The 18,599-nt window shown below is 40.9% G+C and overlaps 1 protein-coding gene and 1 long non-coding RNA gene across 5 annotated transcripts in view; one reads left to right on the top strand and one right to left on the bottom strand.

The window, feature by feature from the left end:
• Positions 1-18,599, top strand: part of ZBTB8A (zinc finger and BTB domain containing 8A) — a 66,245-nt gene that overhangs the window by 37,329 nt on the left and 10,317 nt on the right. For all 3 annotated transcript variants that reach the window (XM_038531221.1, XM_038531223.1, XM_038531222.1), the window contains one exon: positions 14,072-14,892. In XM_038531221.1, coding sequence (XP_038387149.1) covers positions 14,073-14,892 — 820 coding nt within the window. In that variant the 5' untranslated portion in view covers position 14,072. The remainder of the gene's footprint in view (positions 1-14,071; positions 14,893-18,599) is intronic.
• LOC102151977 lies at positions 4,901-16,681 on the bottom strand. 2 transcript variants are annotated; one of them, XR_005355886.1, is made up of 4 exons: positions 16,494-16,681; positions 11,218-11,319; positions 9,275-9,379; positions 4,901-5,732 (listed from the first exon to the last, which is right to left on the bottom strand). It is a non-coding gene; the product is annotated as an uncharacterized LOC102151977 (long non-coding RNA). The 2 variants fall into 2 exon arrangements; XR_005355885.1 differs by lacking the exon at positions 9,275-9,379.

Raw genomic sequence — 18,599 nt, 5'->3', positions numbered from 1 at the left:
GAGAGAGAGACAGAGACATAGGCAGAGGGAGAAGCAGGCTCCATGCACTGGGAGCCCGAAGTGGGATTCGATCCCGGGTCTCCAGGATCGTGCCCTGGGCCAAAGGCAGGCGCCAAACCGCTGCGCCACCCAGGGATCCCGAAACAGATTTTTAGAACCATTCCCAAGTATTTGAAGTAACACATAAAATCCACAATCTCTGGTAAGTATACCTGTATGAATAAATCCAGCCTGTTGCAACATTGTATACCTCAGAATCCATTACAAAACATATTCCCATGTTTGTGCCAAGGTGAATTAGGAAGTCTTGCAATATTTTATGTATAAATTATCTCCTCCCACGTGATACTTTTTCATTATCCCCCTAGGAAATGCTGATTCTGGCTATGGTCTGGTGGCAATGAGGGGTGGTAAATTGTGTCTGGAGGAAAATTGGCATCCCCTTGCAAGGTCATTGCCTCAGGTGTGTTATTAAAGAGTCTTCAAGCGAGGGAAGGCTAGTCTTCTCAGACAAAGGAGATACTGCTCCCTGGCAAGGAGGAGACTCGTGGGATTGTAGGGCTTGAGTTTCTCAGATCATCCGAATCTATTCAAATGTTCCCATTCCCAATCTCAGGCTCTCTTTCACAATCAATGCCCATCACATAAGACACTTGGTCAGATGTAAAATAAACTCATGTTGGAATTTTACAACCCACACAATTATAATTAGTATCTAGGTTTTAGCTCTAGCTATCCTTTGGCTTCACAGAGTTTCCTTTAGGGCTACTGTTAAGGTTCTCTGGTTTTCTAATGGTGACTTGAGCTGACTTTAAAACTTGGAGTTTATCATTGCCTTCCTGTAAGTTCCCTAGTACAGACAGAAGCAACTCATCTGATGAGGATGAGTCCTTGTAATCATCATTACTAATATCGTGGTAAAATACAGCAGCTCCTTCCCCGCATCACCCAGAGTGTTGCTGTTGCTTTCAGTAGGACTTCACCTTAAGCAAATGTTGATAAGTAACCATAATGCTACCACATGACCTGTATTGCCAACATTTCCATTCTTCGGTGACAGTAAGGCCATCATTCTCTTTGAGCTCAAAACAGTCAGCAGACCAATCCCAGAACCCTATTTGGAAAAGTCCATTTCCTGAGACCTTTTCTGTTACTAAGATTATATAGTAAGAGTCCTATCCAGAAAACAAAAGCCATTCTGGATATTCCAGACAAAGATAATTTAGTACTGGAAATGATACAGGTGTGGGAAGATGTGGAAAAGCACAGATGAGGATGGGGGCTGGAGGAACAAAAAGAAGGGAATGATACTCAGAGATCATAGACTGCTAATGCCCCTGGAAGCTGGAGCCAATGAGCATGTACCTCCTGTTGCACTTTTGGAGACAGTCAGTCCTGGATCTGTGGAAGAGGTACCACTCTGACCAGAGCTGGGACCACCAGAAAGATTCTGCATCTGTCTGAGCTGCTGTGTCCAAAATCATGCCACCCTGCTGCTACTACAGCAACCACCAGCAAGTGAAAGAGCTAGAGCAGCAAGTTTCCCTCTTGTTCTGGTCCTCTGCATCCCATATTCCATATCCTACAGGAAGCCAGCTCATGAGAGATCCTGGGTAATGTAGTTTGCAGCCTCTCAGCCCCATCAGAGCAGAACAGAGTCTCAAAACACAGTTTGAGGGCTTAAAAACAATAGGTGAATGACCTGTACAGAAACCAAAATCAATTGCCTTAGTTATGAGGGCCCTGCTTTTTTACAAGGGCAAAGAACAAACTTCTTCAGCCATAGATGGGGAGGTTAAAGAAAAATGGCAGCTTGTCCTGCCTGTCAATGGCTGTAGTCTACCAATGAAGCAGTTTCCCACGAGAAATCCCTTAAATATTTACTGGGTATCACTATGCTGTAAGCTGAGCTCATGCTGTTACACTTTAATCTTGTGATTTAGGTGCAAAGTATAAATTAGAGTGGACCAAAAATCAGATGCACAATTTCTTTTAAAGATTTTATTTATTTTTTTTTATTTTGGAGAGAGAGAGCACAGCAGGGAGGGGCAGAGGGAGACAGAGAATCTCAAGCAGACTCCACACTGAGCGTGGACCCAACTTGGGGCTCAATTTCATGACCCTGAGATCACGACCTGGGCTGAAATCAAGAGGCAGACTGAGCTTCCGAGGCACCCCATCAGATACACAGTTTTATATTAACTACTGTAATTCTACTGTATTTCCCAGATCCTCATCATTTTCACAAATAATGCTATTTTACTTAGAGTATCAAAGGCATCTGAAATGAACTCTGATATCATCTCCTTAGAGATAGGTACACTTCTTTGTTCTCTCTTCCTTTTGCAAAGAAAAAGGTCCCCTCTCCTCCTACCCCTCACTAATCCTTTCCGATGCTAACCATTTTAGTGTCTTCTCAAATCTCATTCCTCCCTGCTTTACCTGGAAATTTATTTCTTCAGGAACTTTTTTCTTTCCAGAATATTCAAATTCTTCTTCAGCGCTGACCACAACACTGTCCTCCTTATTCTTTCCCTTTACAGCAGAATTCTGTGAAGAGTTGTGTGTCTTTGTTCTTCTCATCCCATTCTCCCTGAAACCCACACAGAACGCGGGTGCACACATGCACCCCCACCCCCAACACACACACCACTGATGTATCCAGTGGTTGATTCCTAGTCCCTGTCTTACCAAAGCAAACACAGCTGATCACCCCTTCTCCTTGAAATGCTTTCTTCACTTCCAGGATGTCTTCCTGGCTTTCTGGTTTTCCCCTGGTATCTTTGCATGATCCTCATCCCTCTGTTCCCTCAATGTCAGAAGGCCAGGAGCTCACCTCTATTCTTTGTGGCCTGCCTCCTTTGATAATCACATCTAGTCTCATGACTTTAAATACCATCCAAATGCTGATTCCCAGTCTCACATCCCCAGGCTGGACCTATCTCCTCAACTCTACTCATATATCCAGCCTCCCACCCTCTATCTCTTGTTGGATGGATAACAAGACACGTGAAACTTGTCCAAACTTGAGGGGCAGAGACCAGTCCCCACGGGTTCCTCCCTTAGACTTTTCCATTTTGGCAAACAGGACCTCCACTCAGCCAGTACTCCTGCTGCATACCATGAGGCCACTTTCGTTTGTTGTCTTGCTCTCCTTGCCATGTGTCTGTTACCTGGTCATCGTGGTTCTCTGTGTGTGTCCACATGCATGGGATTTACCTTTTCCCTTTTATCTATCGAAGTCTTTTCATTCAGCCTCTTAAACTTATTCTTAATCCTATCTTGGAATTATAGCTTGCTGGACTATCTGACACTGAGGATGGAGTGTCTGGAGTATCTGACACTGAGGATCCAGCTGCCAGTGGGTATTTTACTTTAGGGAGTAGTCTTGTGACTGCCCTTTGACACCGTCTGCCGTTGGCCATTTTCCCAAGCCTCAACCTTCTCCTTCAGAGGCCCTCTGTTTCTCCTTCTGCTTCCCAAAGATGGTGCTCAGGTCTCTCCAGTCAGGAGACAATTTCCCACTTTGTTTTCACGATTAAACGTATCATCTCACTCCCTATCAACTCTCAGTTAGGAGGCTGCTTAAATTTGCACACAGTGACTACTGTTGGCAACACTTAACAATACTGATGCTCACTTAATTGCCTGGAAAGCAAATTCTTATTGAAATTTAAAATAAAAAAAAAAGTTCCATTCCCCCCCCCCCCCAAGGAATTAACTTTTCACTAGAATTTTTAAGAATAGAGTTAGTGTTTTTATATGTTTTTATAGCACTCTCATGTCTGAAAAAGCACTGGCAATGTCTTGGGCATCAATTCATCATTCCTCTATGAAACCAACTTTGATTCCTTTCATAGTTAGGAGTAAATTTTAAAGAAAAGTTACACTAATAATTAGATGAAAATTATCAAAAAATTCAGAATCTTTAGAAATAACTTATAAACTGGGATTCTCTGGCTACAAGTAAAAGGAAAGCCAACTCATATTGGCTTAAGAAAAATGACATTTATTGGGTCAGGTAAGTGAAAAGTCCAAGGATGGATACAGCTGAAGGCATGGCTGGGACTAGGGCTGGGGTTGGTAAAAGGCAGCCTGTGGCTGTTTTTGTGAATAAAGCTCTATTGGGACACTATCATACCCATTGCTTCTCCTATTGTCTGTGGCTGCTTTCATGCTACTGTGGAGAATTGAGTAATATAGTGGTGAAGCTGAGGAGGTGAGAGAGACATCTGGCCCACTGTGATGTGTATTTTTCCTGCAAAATCAAGCAATTCTCCAACACAAATTCAACTTACTTCTGACACTATCTACATCGAGATGGCATCAGATTCACAGGTTAAGGGCTCAGTCCTACAAGCCTGCCTCCACTGGATATGCCCATCACTGGTCCAGGTTGTCACCTGTGCTTCTGACTGACCATAAATCAGAGGACCCCCCCTGCCTTGGGTTCGATTAGTTTGCTTGAGTGGCTCACAGAACTAAGGAAACCAATTTACTCACTAGATCACCAGTTTATTATGAAGGATATTAAAAGATACAAATGAACAGCCAGATGAAGAGATACATAGGGTAAGGTCCCAAATGTGGGAACTCCAGACCCATGGAGTATGAGGCCAGGGCCATAAAAGTGGATGCGTTCTAGTTTACCAGGCTGGAAGCTCTCAGAACTCTGTCCTTTTTTGTTTTGTTTTGTTTTGTTTTGTTTTGTTTTGTTTTATATTTTATTTATTTATTCATGAGAGACACAGAAAGAGAGAGGCAGAGACATAGGCAGAAGGAGAAGCAGGCTCCATGCAGGAAGTCTGACTCGGGACTCAATCCTGAGGCCCCGGGATCACTCCCCGAGCCAAAGGCAGACACTCAACCGCTAAGCCACCCAGGCATCCCCTTTTGGGGTTTTTTGGGGGGCTTCATTACATACGCATGATTGATTAAATCATTGGCCACTGGTGACTGATTCAACCTCCAGCTCCTCCTCCCTTCAGAGGTTGTGGGGAGGAGCTGAAAGTTCCAACCCTCTATTCTAATAAATTGAGTCTAATGGTTGGTTTCCCTGGCACGCCCCACCCCCGCCCCTGCATCTTAAGGACATTAATAAAAATTCAGCTGTGGTTGAATGGGACTTACTGTGAATAACAAGACACCCATGGCAACTTTATGGCTCTGAAGTGATTTCAGGAACTATGGATGAAAGACTAAACATTAGAACAAAAGATGCTCCTATTGCTCTTACTGCTTAGGAAATTACAAGGCATTTGGGGAACTCTGAGCCAGGAACCATAGGTGAAGTCCAAAATAAATATTTATTACAACTAATAATCTCATAGCTCCAAGCCCTGAAATATTTCCTGCCTGGCCTTTTACAGAAAAAAAAAAAAAAAAATCACTAGCCTAGGGAACAAAATGATGTCAGGAGAATCAGGCCTTTCTCTTTCTCTGCTCTTCTTTCCTCAGGGTTGGTCCTTTCTCATGTAGGTGCTGTCATGGTGGCAGTACATCCACAATGTCTAGTTCCCGGCTTTCATCCTCAGAGAAGTGCTCTTTTCCAGTTGCTCCAGTAAAAATGCTAGGTTCATGTCGACTGAACCTCTTTTGTTTGCCTTGTTCAGTCCATCCATCCCCAAGCCAATAGCTGGCTGTGGGAATGCATTGCTCTGATTTGTCAGGTCTAGATCACAGGTTGGCCTTTGGAGGGATGAGTCAATTCAGTATCTCCCAAACCATAGGACCTGAAAGAGGTGAAGGGATGATCCTCTTAAGAAAAGTTGTGGACCAATTACCAGAAAAAAAAAGTATTGAGTGTGAAGAGAGGGGAGTCAGAATAGAATAGTCAACAAAAGGGAAATTGTATAACAGGCTGATAAACTAAAACATCCACCAAAAGAATGAAAATAACAGCTTTTAAATAGGGGCACCTGGGTGGCTCAGTGGTTGAGCATCTACCTTTGGCTCAGGTCATGATCCTGGGTCCTGGGATCAAGTTCCATATCAGGGTCCCTGCAGGAAGCCTACTTCTCCCTCTGCCTATGTCTGCATCTCTCTGTGTGTCTCTCATGAATAAATAAATAAAATCTTAAAAAAAAAAACAAGAGTTTTTAAATAGCTACAGCTTCTGTTAATACAGAAATAAATATTTTTCCCTTTTACCAATTCATTTTGAATCAAGATTTTAGGTCAACCATATAAAATTACTATTTTTATTGGTCAAAACTGTTAAATATTGACAGTTTTTTTTTTCTTTTTTTTTTTAATATTGGCAGTTTTATGCAGCTTGTATTTGCTCTCTAGGGCTGTTATAACAAAGTACCTTAACCTGGGTTGCTTGAAACAACTGGAATTTATTCTCTCAGTTCTGGAGGCTAGAAGTCAGAAATTAAGGTGTTGGCAGGGCCATGTCCCCTCTGAAGGCTCTAGAGGAGAAACCTTCTAGCTTCTGGGGACTCCAGGTATTTTTTGACCAGCAGTTGTGTGACTGCAGTCTCCCAACTGTAATTTCACCAGGATTTTTTTCTTCTTTCCTCTCCTTTTCTTTTCTTTTCTTTTTTTTTTTTCCTCTCTTTTTCTTATAAAGACACCAGCCATTGGCTTTAGGGCTCACTGGATGTAGTCCAGTGACCTCATCTTAACTAATTCTTTCTGCAAAGACCCTGTTTCCAAATAAGGTTACATTCTGAGATTCTAGGTAAACATGAATTTTGAGGGAACAAGATTCAATCCACTATTACTTCAACCTCACATTATTGGAGAATTGAAAAAGCAGAACATTTGTCTTTTCAGTCTCTGAGTAAGTATAAAAACAAAGGTAAAGAGTATTCTAGGAATGCAGAGATCATTCAACACCCAAAATATGTAACGTATTATTTTAACAGACTGTTGTGGGTTGAATTGTGTTCCCCCCCCAAAAGATATGTTGAAGTGCTAACCTGTAGTACTTATTTGGAAATAGGGTTGTTGAAGATGTAATTAGTTAAGATGAGGTCATATTGGAGTAGGGTGGACCCTTAAGTCAAAGTTACTAGTGTCCTGGGGCTCCTGGCTGGCTCAGTCAGTAGAGCATGTGATTCCTGATCTCAGATTGTGAGTTTAAGCCCCACATCAGGTCTAGAGCTTACTTAAAAAAAAAAATGGCTGTGCAAAATGACTAGTGTCCTTATAAGAAGACATTGTGAAGATACAAGTAGAGAGCTCCTTATGAAGACACAGACACACAGAGAAGGCAGCCATGTGAAGACGGAGACAAAGATTGGGGTTTTGCTGCACAAACCAAAGAATGCCTGGAGCCACCAGATGCAGGAAGCAAAGGATTCCTCTCCCGCAAAGGATTCCGTCTCAAAGAAAGCATGGCCCTGTTGACACCATGATTTCAGATATGTAGTGTCCAGACCCTGAGACAATAAATTTCAATTGTGTTGTCACCCAGTTTATATACTTTATTACAGTAGAGCCAGGAAACAAATATACAGATTAAGAAGGAAAAAACATAAATACCAAATAAGCATTTTAAAAAATTTAGCACTCATTTATGATAAATACTTTTAGCAAATTGGAAACAAAAGGATACCCATCAAACACCTGTCCTAGACATCATTCTTCATGGTGGCATTTTAGGAGCATTTCTATTCAGCCAATGAGCAGTTGGAAATAAATTTGACAAAATTATGCAAGATCTTAATAAAGAAAATAAGGAAACATTACTGAATAATATGCAGGAATGCCTAAATAAAGGGAGAATTATACCATGTTCATGGATGGTAAGATTCAATATCTAAAGATATGAATCTTCCCATAAATAAATCTATACATTCAATTCCAAAATAAATACCTATAGGGTATATTTTTTTCTCTTTAGTGAAGCTTGATAAGCTTATCCTAATATATTTATATGGAAGAAGAAGGAGATAATTAGATTTTTTTAATGTTACTTGAAGAACTAGGTGTAGGAATACATTTTAAAGTTTGGTAATTAATACTATGAAGTATTGATGCAGAGATAGACAAATTGACTGACTGAATTGAAGGGATAGATCCATGAATTTATGTAAGCTAGATGTATAACAGATAGCATTACAGATTAGTGGGGAAAGGATACATTGTTCAATAAACAGTGCCAGAAAAATTGACTATCCACATAAAAAAATTAGAATACCATGCAAAACAGTGGATTAAAGCTCTAAAAGTGAGGAACAACTTTGTTTTTATTTTTTAAAATATTTTATTTATTTATTCATGAAAGACACAGAGAGAGAGAGGCAGAAACACAGGCAGAGGGAGAAACAGGCTCCATGCAGGACGCCCAATGCGGGATTCCATCCTGGAATCCATGATCCAGGATCGTGCCCTGAGCCAAAGGCGGCCCTAAATCGCGGAGCCATCCGGACTGCCCTATTTGTTGGATATTTAAAGGATACTTACAGGGACCCTGGGTGGCTCAGCAGGTGAGCATCTGCCTTTAGCTCAGGGCATGATCCCGGGGTCTGGGATCGAGTTCCACATCGGGCTTCCTGCATGGAACTTGCTTCTCCCTCTGCCTATGTCTCTGCCAATCTCTCTCTCTCTCTCTCTCTCTCTCTGTCTCTCATGAATAAATAAATAAAATCTTTTAAAAAAAAATAAGAAAGGATAACAGAATTGCCCCTATTCATCACCCCCTGCCAATATCACACCCTTTGTTGTGTGACATCACAGTTCTTCCCACTAACAGAACAGGTGTTTCTTCTTTCTTGACTTCACATTTGGCCATGTGATTTGCTTAAGACTATTATAGTAGGGTAGATGTGACGGTGTACCAGTCATAAGCCTAAGCCTAAGAGGCTTCATGTATTTCCACTTGGTCTTTTGTGCTTTTTGGTATTGTCATGGGAAGAAATTGGCCAGGCCAGCCAACTGGTCCCACGAGGAAGATATGAGATCATGTAGAAACACAACCACCCCGGACAAGCTGCCTCCATCAGCTAACTCCTAGGTATGTAAGTGGGCCCAGGCAAGATCAGCAGAGCTGTCCTAACAAGTCCAGCCTAAATCAGCCAACCCACAGGCTTGTGAGATAAATACTTACTGTATCACATTATTTTTTGTAGTTCATTTTTGTACAGTATTGGTTAGCAACATTGTAATGAGCAAGCAACTTGCTGATAACGGTCAATAGACATTAATTGTTTAACCCACACAAATAAAAAATGATATACCATTGTATACTTGCAAGATTGGCAAAATTAAAAAGCCTAATAATAGTAAGTACTGACAAAAATGAGAAGTGGTAATCGATACATACCATTAGTGACAGCATACACTTAAATATCGGGTAACATGGTCTGATCATTCTGTTGCAAGTGTAAGTCCCCTGGGTGAGGCATCCAGGAAAACTTTTCTTTTTCCCCTGATCAAAAAAGACAAGGGACGCCTGGGTGGCTTAGCGTTTGAGCGTCTGCCTTTGTCTTGGGTGTGATCTCGGGATCCGGGATCGAGTCCCGAGGGAGCCCGTTTCTCCCTCCCTCTGCCTGTGTCTCTGCCTCTCTTTCTCTCCCCCTCTCTCTCTCTTTTTCTCTCTCTCTCTCTCGGTGTCTCTCATGAATAAATAAATAAAAATCTTAAAAAAAAAAAAAAAAAAAAAGAAGACAAGCTGGGTTGGTAATTGTCTTTTGTCTTTTCAATTCTTCCTGCCAGGAATGTGGCTATCAGGCTGGAGATGAGGTAGCCATCTTACAACACGAAGTGTTTTAATTTCACTAATTATATCTTTCATATATTAAGTCCATTTGGTTCCTCCTCAAACCTACCTCTTCTCTTTTCCCCCCTAGTTTCTTTTCTTGTGGATAATAATAAAACAAAGTAAAAGGAGAATGGCTAACATTTATGAAATACTTATTGCATGCCCAACATCTAGTTTTGAGTGTTATGTGTACATCAGCTCATTCAGTCCTCACAATAATCCTATGAAATAAGAGCTATTTTCTGTTCCATTTTACAGATAAGGAAATGAATACATAAGTTAAATAAATTGCCCAGGTTCACACAGCTATTAAGTGGTAGAGCCATAATTCCAAATCCAGCTACCTGGCTCTAGCATTTATACTCATAACCATATGCTACTCTTTATATCTTTTATCTCTTCGGCCATCTTAAACATACTTACTTCATGGTCTATTAGATTTTTATTCTATTTTCTTTTTTTTTTTAATTAATTTATTTATTTATTTATGATAGTCACACAGGGAGAGAGAGAGAGAGGCAGAGACATAGGCAGAGGGAGAAGCAGGCTCCATGCACCGGGAGCCTGACGTGGGATTCGATCCTGGGTCTCCAGGATCACACCCTGGGCCAAAGGCAGGCGCCAAACCGCTGCGCCACCCAGGGATCCCTTTATTCTATTTTCTAAAACTGTTGGTGTTCTGATTCTCCTATTCTACATGCTGATTCTTCTTTATAAAGAACAGTGTCAAAAAACAACAACAACAGTGTCCTTGTATGTTTTAATATGTTTGATGCAGGGCAGCCTGGGTGGCTCAGTGGTTTAGCGCCGCCTTCAGCCCAGGGCATGATCCTGGAGACCCAGGATCGAGTCCCATGTCAGGCTCCCTGCATGGAGCCTGCTTCTCCCTCTGCCTTTGCCTCTGCCTCTCTCTGTCTCTCTCTGTGTCTCTCATGAATAAATAAATAAAATCTTTTAAAAAAATGTTTTTGATGCACGTTCAACAATACCGATTGAGCATTATCATGTGCTCAAGTGCTGCTCAAGGAGCTGGGAATACATAAGTAGGCAGTCTCAGCTCTCCTACTTTAAATTCTAGTAGGAGAAAATGGCAAACAAATAAGAGGATAAAGAATGGGAGGGTGTGATTAGATAGGATGGTAAAGGAAAGTTCTCTGATAAGGTGACATTTGAACAGGGACCTGAAAATGTGAGAATGTGAGCTATGTGAATATCTGGGAGAAGAATTCCAAAGCAGAAGGAGTAGCAAGGATAAAGGTTGCACAGTAGAAACAGGCCTTGAATGTTCAGGAATGAGCAGAGGTCTTTGTAGCTAGAATGCAGTGTTGGAGGGATCGAGCAGAAGAGACGAGGGCAGAGAGATACCTGGATGGGGAGGATGTACATCATGTAGGGCCTTTGAGATCGTAAGAACTTTGAGGTTGGATGGGGAGCCTTTGGAAGCTTTTTTTGTGGGTCATAAGCTCAAAGATGGTATTTGAAACTATGAGACCAGATGGACTCACCTAGGGAATGGTGTAAGTAGAGAAGAGGTCCCAGCCCTGAGGCCTGGGGCATTCCAGCTGTAGGGGAAGAAAATTTTTCCTTGACCTTCTTCCTGGCTGGGTCTGGAAATTAAACCAACAAAGACAAATTGACATGAGACATGCATACAAATTTACTTAACATAAGTTCTACACAACACAGAAGCCTTCATAAGGAAATGAAGATCCGAGGAAGAAATAGACCTAAGGATATTTCTATGCTAGGTTCGAAGCGCCAGCAGTCGTGGAGGAGTAAGGTAGGTTAAGGAGTAGGAGATAAATTTAGTAAACAGGGAAGCTCAGCTCAGCCAGTTTGTTCAGATTCTTTTTAGCGTCCCTTTGTCTCCTGAGATAAGGATGCTCTTTCCTCTGGGTATAAGGACAGTTAGGGGTTATTTTAGTTGTAGGGGGAAAAGGAGGGGGGTATCAAAGTTACCTTTCTGCTGTTTTCTCAAAGTTCTTCAGTTCAAAATATTCAGTGTGCCAAGGTGCCATATTTTGGGGTAGGATACCATGAATCCCCTAGCACTTAGAGCTTAGGAAAATGAAAAACCGGCAAAGGACTGAGAAGGAGCGGCCAGCCAATGGGAGAAGAACATGGAGGAGTGGTGTCCTAGCACCAAATGAAGAAAGTGTTTTAGGATCAAGAGAATGACCCACTGCATCAGTAAAATGAAGACAAAGAAATGACTGTTGGATTTGACATGCAAGTTACTAATGATTTTTTTTTTAAGATTTTATTTATTTGACAGAGAGCGTGAGCATAAGCAGGGGGAGCAGCAAGCAGAGGGAGAAGGAGAAGCAGGACCCAGGGATCACGACCTGAGCCAAAGGCAGACATTTAACTGACTGAGCCACCCAGGCACTCCACTAATGATATTTTTTGAAAATTATTTTGAAAAAAAAAAAAAAGAAAATTATTTTGATGGATGGGGATGAAACCGATATAAAGAGAACGGGAGAAGCAAAGACAGGAAATGAAAAGAACAAACCAAAACTCTTTCTAATCTGTTGGCTCAGGTCATGATCTCAGGATTGTGGGATCGACCCCCACATTGGGCTGTTACTCCCCCTGCTTGTGCTCTTTCTCTCTTTGTCAAATAAATAAAATCTTTTAAATAATATATAAATAATTTTTTTTAAAGTTAGAAGATAGTAGACATAATGATGGTATGATATTGAAAATGATCCATTTTTATAAAGAGGAATGATTTGGAGTTCAGTGTAAGCAGAGATTTTTTTCCCCCACCTGCCTTAGGTCCTTAGAGCACTCCTCCTGAGCAGTTTTGCATTTGCTTCTGTGGAACCCACAGAAGCCCAGGACTAATTTCCACATTAAATTTTCACTTTGAGGTTTCCCACATCAAACAGGTAAAATAAATTTGGATTCCAGAACCTCAAAAAGCACAACCTTGGGTTTGATATCTCACCTAGGTACTTTTTTTTTTCCTTTTCCCAACAGAAGCCTCGCAAGATTAACTGTTTTTCCCAGGATTTATTAGGCAAAGTTTACTTTCTCCTCCTCCTCCTCCTCCTCCTTTCTTCTTCTCCTTCTTCTTCTCCTTCTTCTTCTTCTTCTTCTTCTTCTTCTTCTTCTTCTTCTTCTTCTTCTTCTTCTTCTTCTTCTTCTTCTTCTTCTTCTTCTTCTTCTTCTTCTTCTCTTTTTCTTCCTTTCTTCCTTTCTTCCTATCTTCCTTTCTTCCTATCTTTCTTCTTTAAGGTTTTAGCCTTTAGAGGATTCCAACTTGTTACTGATGAAAATCCAAGTCCCATATTGCTGCTCTGGCTCTGCTCCTTCACTGCTGGCACCTAGGGATTTCTCATTTTCTTACAAGACCATACATTTAAAACACAGTTTGGTTATATTTTAAGGGGTAAAAGAAAAAAAAATGTGGAGGGATGTGGGTGGGGGATGGGCAGGATGGGTGATGGGGATTAGGAGGGCATGCAATATGATAAGCACTGGGTGTTGTTTGTAAGTGATGCAGCACTAAATTCTACTCCAGAAACTCTACTGCACTGTATGTTAACTAAGTAAAATTTTAAAAAATAATAAAACGTTCGGTTATATTTTAGCCAGCATCTCTAGAGATTTGTGGCAGGAGAGTTTCAGCCCTTTCTAGATCATCATTTTGTTGGAATCTGTAGTCTTTCCCTCATTCCTCACCCAGCTAATTCCTGTTCGCCTTTGATGTCCCAGTTTAAATGTTACTTCTCAAAGAGCTATCCCTAACCCTCTCCACCCCAGTCTAAGCTGGCCTACCCTTCTCTTATACCAACAGCAGCGTCTTTCTGTTTTTTGTATTAACAAGTCCTTTATGACTTCATGTGAGTGTTGAGTGCCTGATGCCCCTCTAGACTGAACACTACCTGAATGCAGGAAGCAAGTCTGTTCAGTCCAGCACGTAGCAGAAAGCCTGATTCATAGAAGATGCTCAGTAGGAGCACATGGGTGGGTCAGTGGTTGAGGGTCTGCCTTCCGCTCAGCTTGTGATCCCAGAGTCCTGGGATTGAGTCCCGTGTCCGGCCCCCCATGGGGAGCCTGCTTCTCCCTCTGCCTGTGTCTCTGCTTCATTCTCTGTGCCTCTCATGAATAAATAAATAAAATCTTAAAAAAAAAGATGTCCAGTAAAGTTTTATGACTGAACACATCATTGTCTGAAAATCACACAATTAATAACAGTACTAAGTGGTTTTCTGTGTCTTGGAGATGATGTTCTCTAAGAAAGTGGTTTTAGTGGAAACAAGGAAAGGTTCCTGATGGTCATTTCAGTTGACTCTGCTCGGAAAAGCCGTGTCATTTCGGGTTGGTAACCACGTGTTTTTTCCTCTCCAGAATGGAGATCTCCTCTCACCAGTCCCACCTCCTGCAACAACTGAATGAGCAACGCAGGCAAGATGTCTTTTGTGATTGCAGCATTCTGGTTGAAGGGAAGGTCTTCAAAGCACATCGAAATGTACTATTCGCTAGCAGTGGCTACTTCAAAATGCTCCTTTCTCAGAATTCGAAGGAGACAAGTCAGCCAACCACGGCTACATTTCAGGCTTTCTCCCCAGACACTTTTACGGTTATCCTGGACTTTGTCTATTCCGGCAAACTCTCTCTTACTGGTCAGAACGTCATAGAAGTGATGTCAGCTGCTAGCTTCCTTCAGATGACTGATGTCATTAGTGTATGTAAGACCTTTATTAAGTCTTCACTAGACATTAGTGAGAAGGAAAAAGATCGCTATTTCAGTCTCTCTGATAAAGATGCCAATTCTAATGGTATAGAACGTTCCTCCTTTTATAGCAGTGGCTGGCAAGAAGGCAGTTCTCCACATTCTCACCTAAGCTCAGATCAAGGGACAGGTATAATAAGTGGAAAATCTTGGAGTAAGTATAATTACCACCCAGCCCCCCAAAGGAATACTCAACAGCCTTTGGCCAAGCATGAACAAAGGAAAGATTCCATCAAAAAGTCCAAACATTTGAGGTTGTCACAGCCTTCTGAAGTTGCTCATTATAAGCCAAGCAAACGAGAAGCACGAGCATCAGATTCTTCCAGCCACATTTCCCAATCTGAAGAACAAGCACAAATTGATGCTGATATGGACTCAACTCCTGTTGGCTATCCATATGGTCCGGGATCTGATGTCACATCCAGAAGCTTTCCAGGTATCTAAAAACAGTCCCCTCAGTGAGGTTCTAAGGCTCCTATATAAATCAGTCTTATCTCAACATGTCCTTACTTTGAAGTGTTATGGGCAGTTGAACCAAGGGATTTTTTAAAAAGTCTTAGTCCTCTAATGAAATTTATTTCCTAAAACATAAATTTAAATTTCTTTAAAAAAATAATAAATTTCTTTTTTTAAAATATTATTTATTTATTTATGAGAGAGAGAGGGAGGGAGAAGCAGGCTCCATTCAGGGAGCCCAACGTGGGACTCGATCCCAGGAGTCCAGGATCACTCCCTGAACCAAAGACAGGAGCTAAACTGCTGAGCCATCCAGGGTTCCCCAAATTTAAATTTCTAATTAAAAATAATATTGGCTAGGGGAGGGCAGCCCGGTTGGCTCAGTGGTTTAGCTCCGCCTTCAGCCCAGGGCCTGATCCTAGAGACCCGGGATCAAGTCCCACATCGGGCTCCCTGCATGGAGCCTGCTTCTCCCTCTGCCTATGTCTCTGCCTCTCTCTCTCTATCTCTCATGAATAAATAAATAAAATCTTTAAAAAAAGAAAATATTGGTTAGGGGTACCTGACTGGCTCAGTTGGTAGAACATACAACTCTTGATCATAGAATCATGAGTTCAAGCCCCACACTGGGAATGGAGCCTACTTTAAAAAAAAAAAAAAAAAAAAAGGATAAATTTAATAACAGTCAAAACAATAGAGTTCTGAATTTCAAAGCCCAAGGTTTTCCAAACTTGTGTCAGCAGATGATTAGATTACTGTTAAGCTTTTATAGCTCGTTTTTTAAAAAGATTTATTTATTTATTTATTTATTTATTTATGATAGAGAGAGAGAAAGAGTGAGAGTGGCAGAGACACAGGAGGAAGGAGAAGCGGGCTCCATGCCGGGAGCCCGAAGTGGGACTGGATCCCAGGACTCCAGGATCGTGCCCTGGGCCAAAAGCAGGTGCTAAACCGCTGAGCTACCCAGGGATCTCCTATAGCTCTTTCTAAATGGTTCAATCCCTAAGATGCGTATTTTCATTTTCTATTGTATTTTTTTCTCAGTATTCCCTCAGGAGGAGTATTTTTATACAGAAAAGTTAAACAGAGTAACCATGCATATTTACAAAGGTTCACAGGCCTAAGACCTAAAAGAAATGAGACTATATCTGATTTTATTGAGATATAAATACATAATTTAGGGCAGCCCGGGTGGCTTAGTGGTTTAGCGCCGCCTTTAGCCCAGGGCCTGATCTTGGAGACCCAGGATTGTGTCCCATGTTGGGCTCCCTACATGGAGCCTGCTTCTTCCTCTGCCTGTGTCTCTGCCTCTCTCTCTGTATGTCTCTCATTAATAAATAAATAAAATCTTTAAAAAAAATAAAATAAATACATAATTAAAAAAAAAAAACATTTAACACACAGCCCATAACATTGACCTGGTAATCCTATGTGCAACAACAACCTGAGACATTTCATTTTTATGATAGTAGTGAAATGTAGAAAGATTATATAGGTTGTTGGTTTCAGCAGTACACCCCACACTGTCATAAGACTGTCGTAGAGAACAGGGATTAGAAATGCATGCTTTACCAGGAGTACCTGGGTGGCGCAGTCCATTAATTGTCCAACTCAGTTTTGGCTCAGGCCATGATCCACAGTTGTGGGATTGACCCATGCATCAGACTCTGCACTCAGCATGGAGTTTGCTTGAGAATCTCTCTCTTCCTCTCTCTGCCCCTCCCAGTGCTGCTCACACTCTCTCTCTCAAGATAAATAATTTTTTAAAAATCTTTAAAAAAAAGAAGAAATACATGTCATACAGTTCTGCCCCAATTAATCAGGTAGCAAACTTGCTTAGTACTTTACATGTGAGTTTAAAGGAGAATTATAAGATGAAACTGCTACAGATTATAAGATTCAAATTATACTTTTAAAATTGTTTTTATTTTAGGAAAATTTCAAACATACACAAAAGGAAAGAGAATAGTATAATTCACCTCCAGGTACCCCATACCCAGTTTGAACAACTTCCTATACATGCCAATCTTGTTTCATCAGTATCATTACTTCTTACTCCTCTCTTTATTATTTTTAAGCAAATACCAGACATCATAAGTTTTCATCTGTAAATATTTCAAAATGTGTCCCTAAAATGTAGTCGTTAAAAAAAGTGATGGTGCCTGGGTGACCCAGGCATCCAACTCTTGATTTCAGCTCAGGTCATGATCTCAGGGTTGTGAGATCAAACCCTGCCTGACTCCGTGCTAGGCATGGAGCCTGCTTAAGATGCTCGGGTAGCCCAGATGGCTAAGAGGTTTAGCGCCGCCTTCGGCCCAGGCGTGATCATGGAGACCCGGGATCGAGTCCCACGTCGGGCTCCCTGTGTGGAGCCTGCTTCTCCCTCTGCCTGTGTCTCTGCCTCTCTCTCTCTCTCTCTCCCTCTCTCTTTCTCTCCTTTCTCTCCCTCTCTCTTTCTCTCTCTCTCTCTCTCTCTCTGTGTCTCTCATTAAATAAATACATCAAAAAAAATAAATAAAATTTAAAAAATAAATAAATAAATAAATACATCTTAAAAAAAAAAAAAAAGATCTCTCCCTCTCTCTGCCCCTCCCCTCCCCTAAAAAACAAAGCAAAACTGAGACATGTGACTCTTGATCCCAGGGCTGTGAATTCAAGTCCCATTGGGCATGTAGCCTACTTAAAAAAAAAAAATTTAAAAAGGTGTCTTTAAAAAAAAACCTACAATACCATAATTATACCTAAACAAAATGGGAACCTTGGGTGGCGTAGCAGTTTAGCGCCTGCCTTTGGCGCAGGGTGTGATCCTGGAGACCCGGGATCGAATCCCACGTCGGGCTCCCCGTGCATGGAGCCTGCTTCTCCCTCTGCCTATGTCTCTGCCTCTCTCTCTCTCTCTCTCTGTGTGACTATCATAAATAAAAATTAAAAAAAAAATTATACCTAAACAAAAATAAGAGTTCCTTAACATCAGTAAATAGCCAATCTATTCACATTCCTGAGTTGTCACATAAATTTTTAAAAATAAGTTCGTTGTAGATAACATATTTTAAAATAATAGGCAACCAGCTAGATTTTTATTAATTGCATTTTCCTGTAGTAATAACCTGGGAATGCATGAAATTGTATCCTGTTATAGAGCTTATTGAAAGTCCCGCTGAGCTCTCACCATTGACCAAAGCATACGGAAAAAAGCAAATCAAAAGTAAGAAATCTCCGTTGCATTTTTAAACACCAAAAGAGTGATCTTTTCTCTAGATGGACTCTGTGCTTTTATAATTCTAGGTTATGTGAACCTAATTTCAATAATGAACAGCTGAATTTAACAGCTATTAAATTGATGAAGTTTGCCTCCACTCATAACTAACATCTTGAATACATGAGTTTTATTTATTTTTTAAAGTTTATATATATATTTTAGTAATCTGTGCACCCAACATGGGGCTCAAATTCACAGCCCCGAGATCATGAATCACAGGCTCTTATAACTGAGCCAGCCAGGCACCCCTTGAATACTTGAGTTTTAAAATAAAAAAAATAAAAATAAAAATAAATAAATAAATAAAATAAAATAAAATAAAAAATTAAATATATTTGACATTTTTCACCTTTAAAAGTATTATGAGTATATGAAAAGAAAAGGCAAGGAGATACAAATATGTAATAAAACAAATTACTTAAAAGCTC

This window comes from Canis lupus, chromosome 2 (assembly GCF_011100685.1).
Source record: "Canis lupus familiaris isolate Mischka breed German Shepherd chromosome 2, alternate assembly UU_Cfam_GSD_1.0, whole genome shotgun sequence".
In the NCBI taxonomy this organism is placed as follows: Eukaryota; Metazoa; Chordata; class Mammalia; order Carnivora; family Canidae; genus Canis; species Canis lupus.
This window is presented reverse-complemented; position numbering and strand designations above follow the sequence as displayed.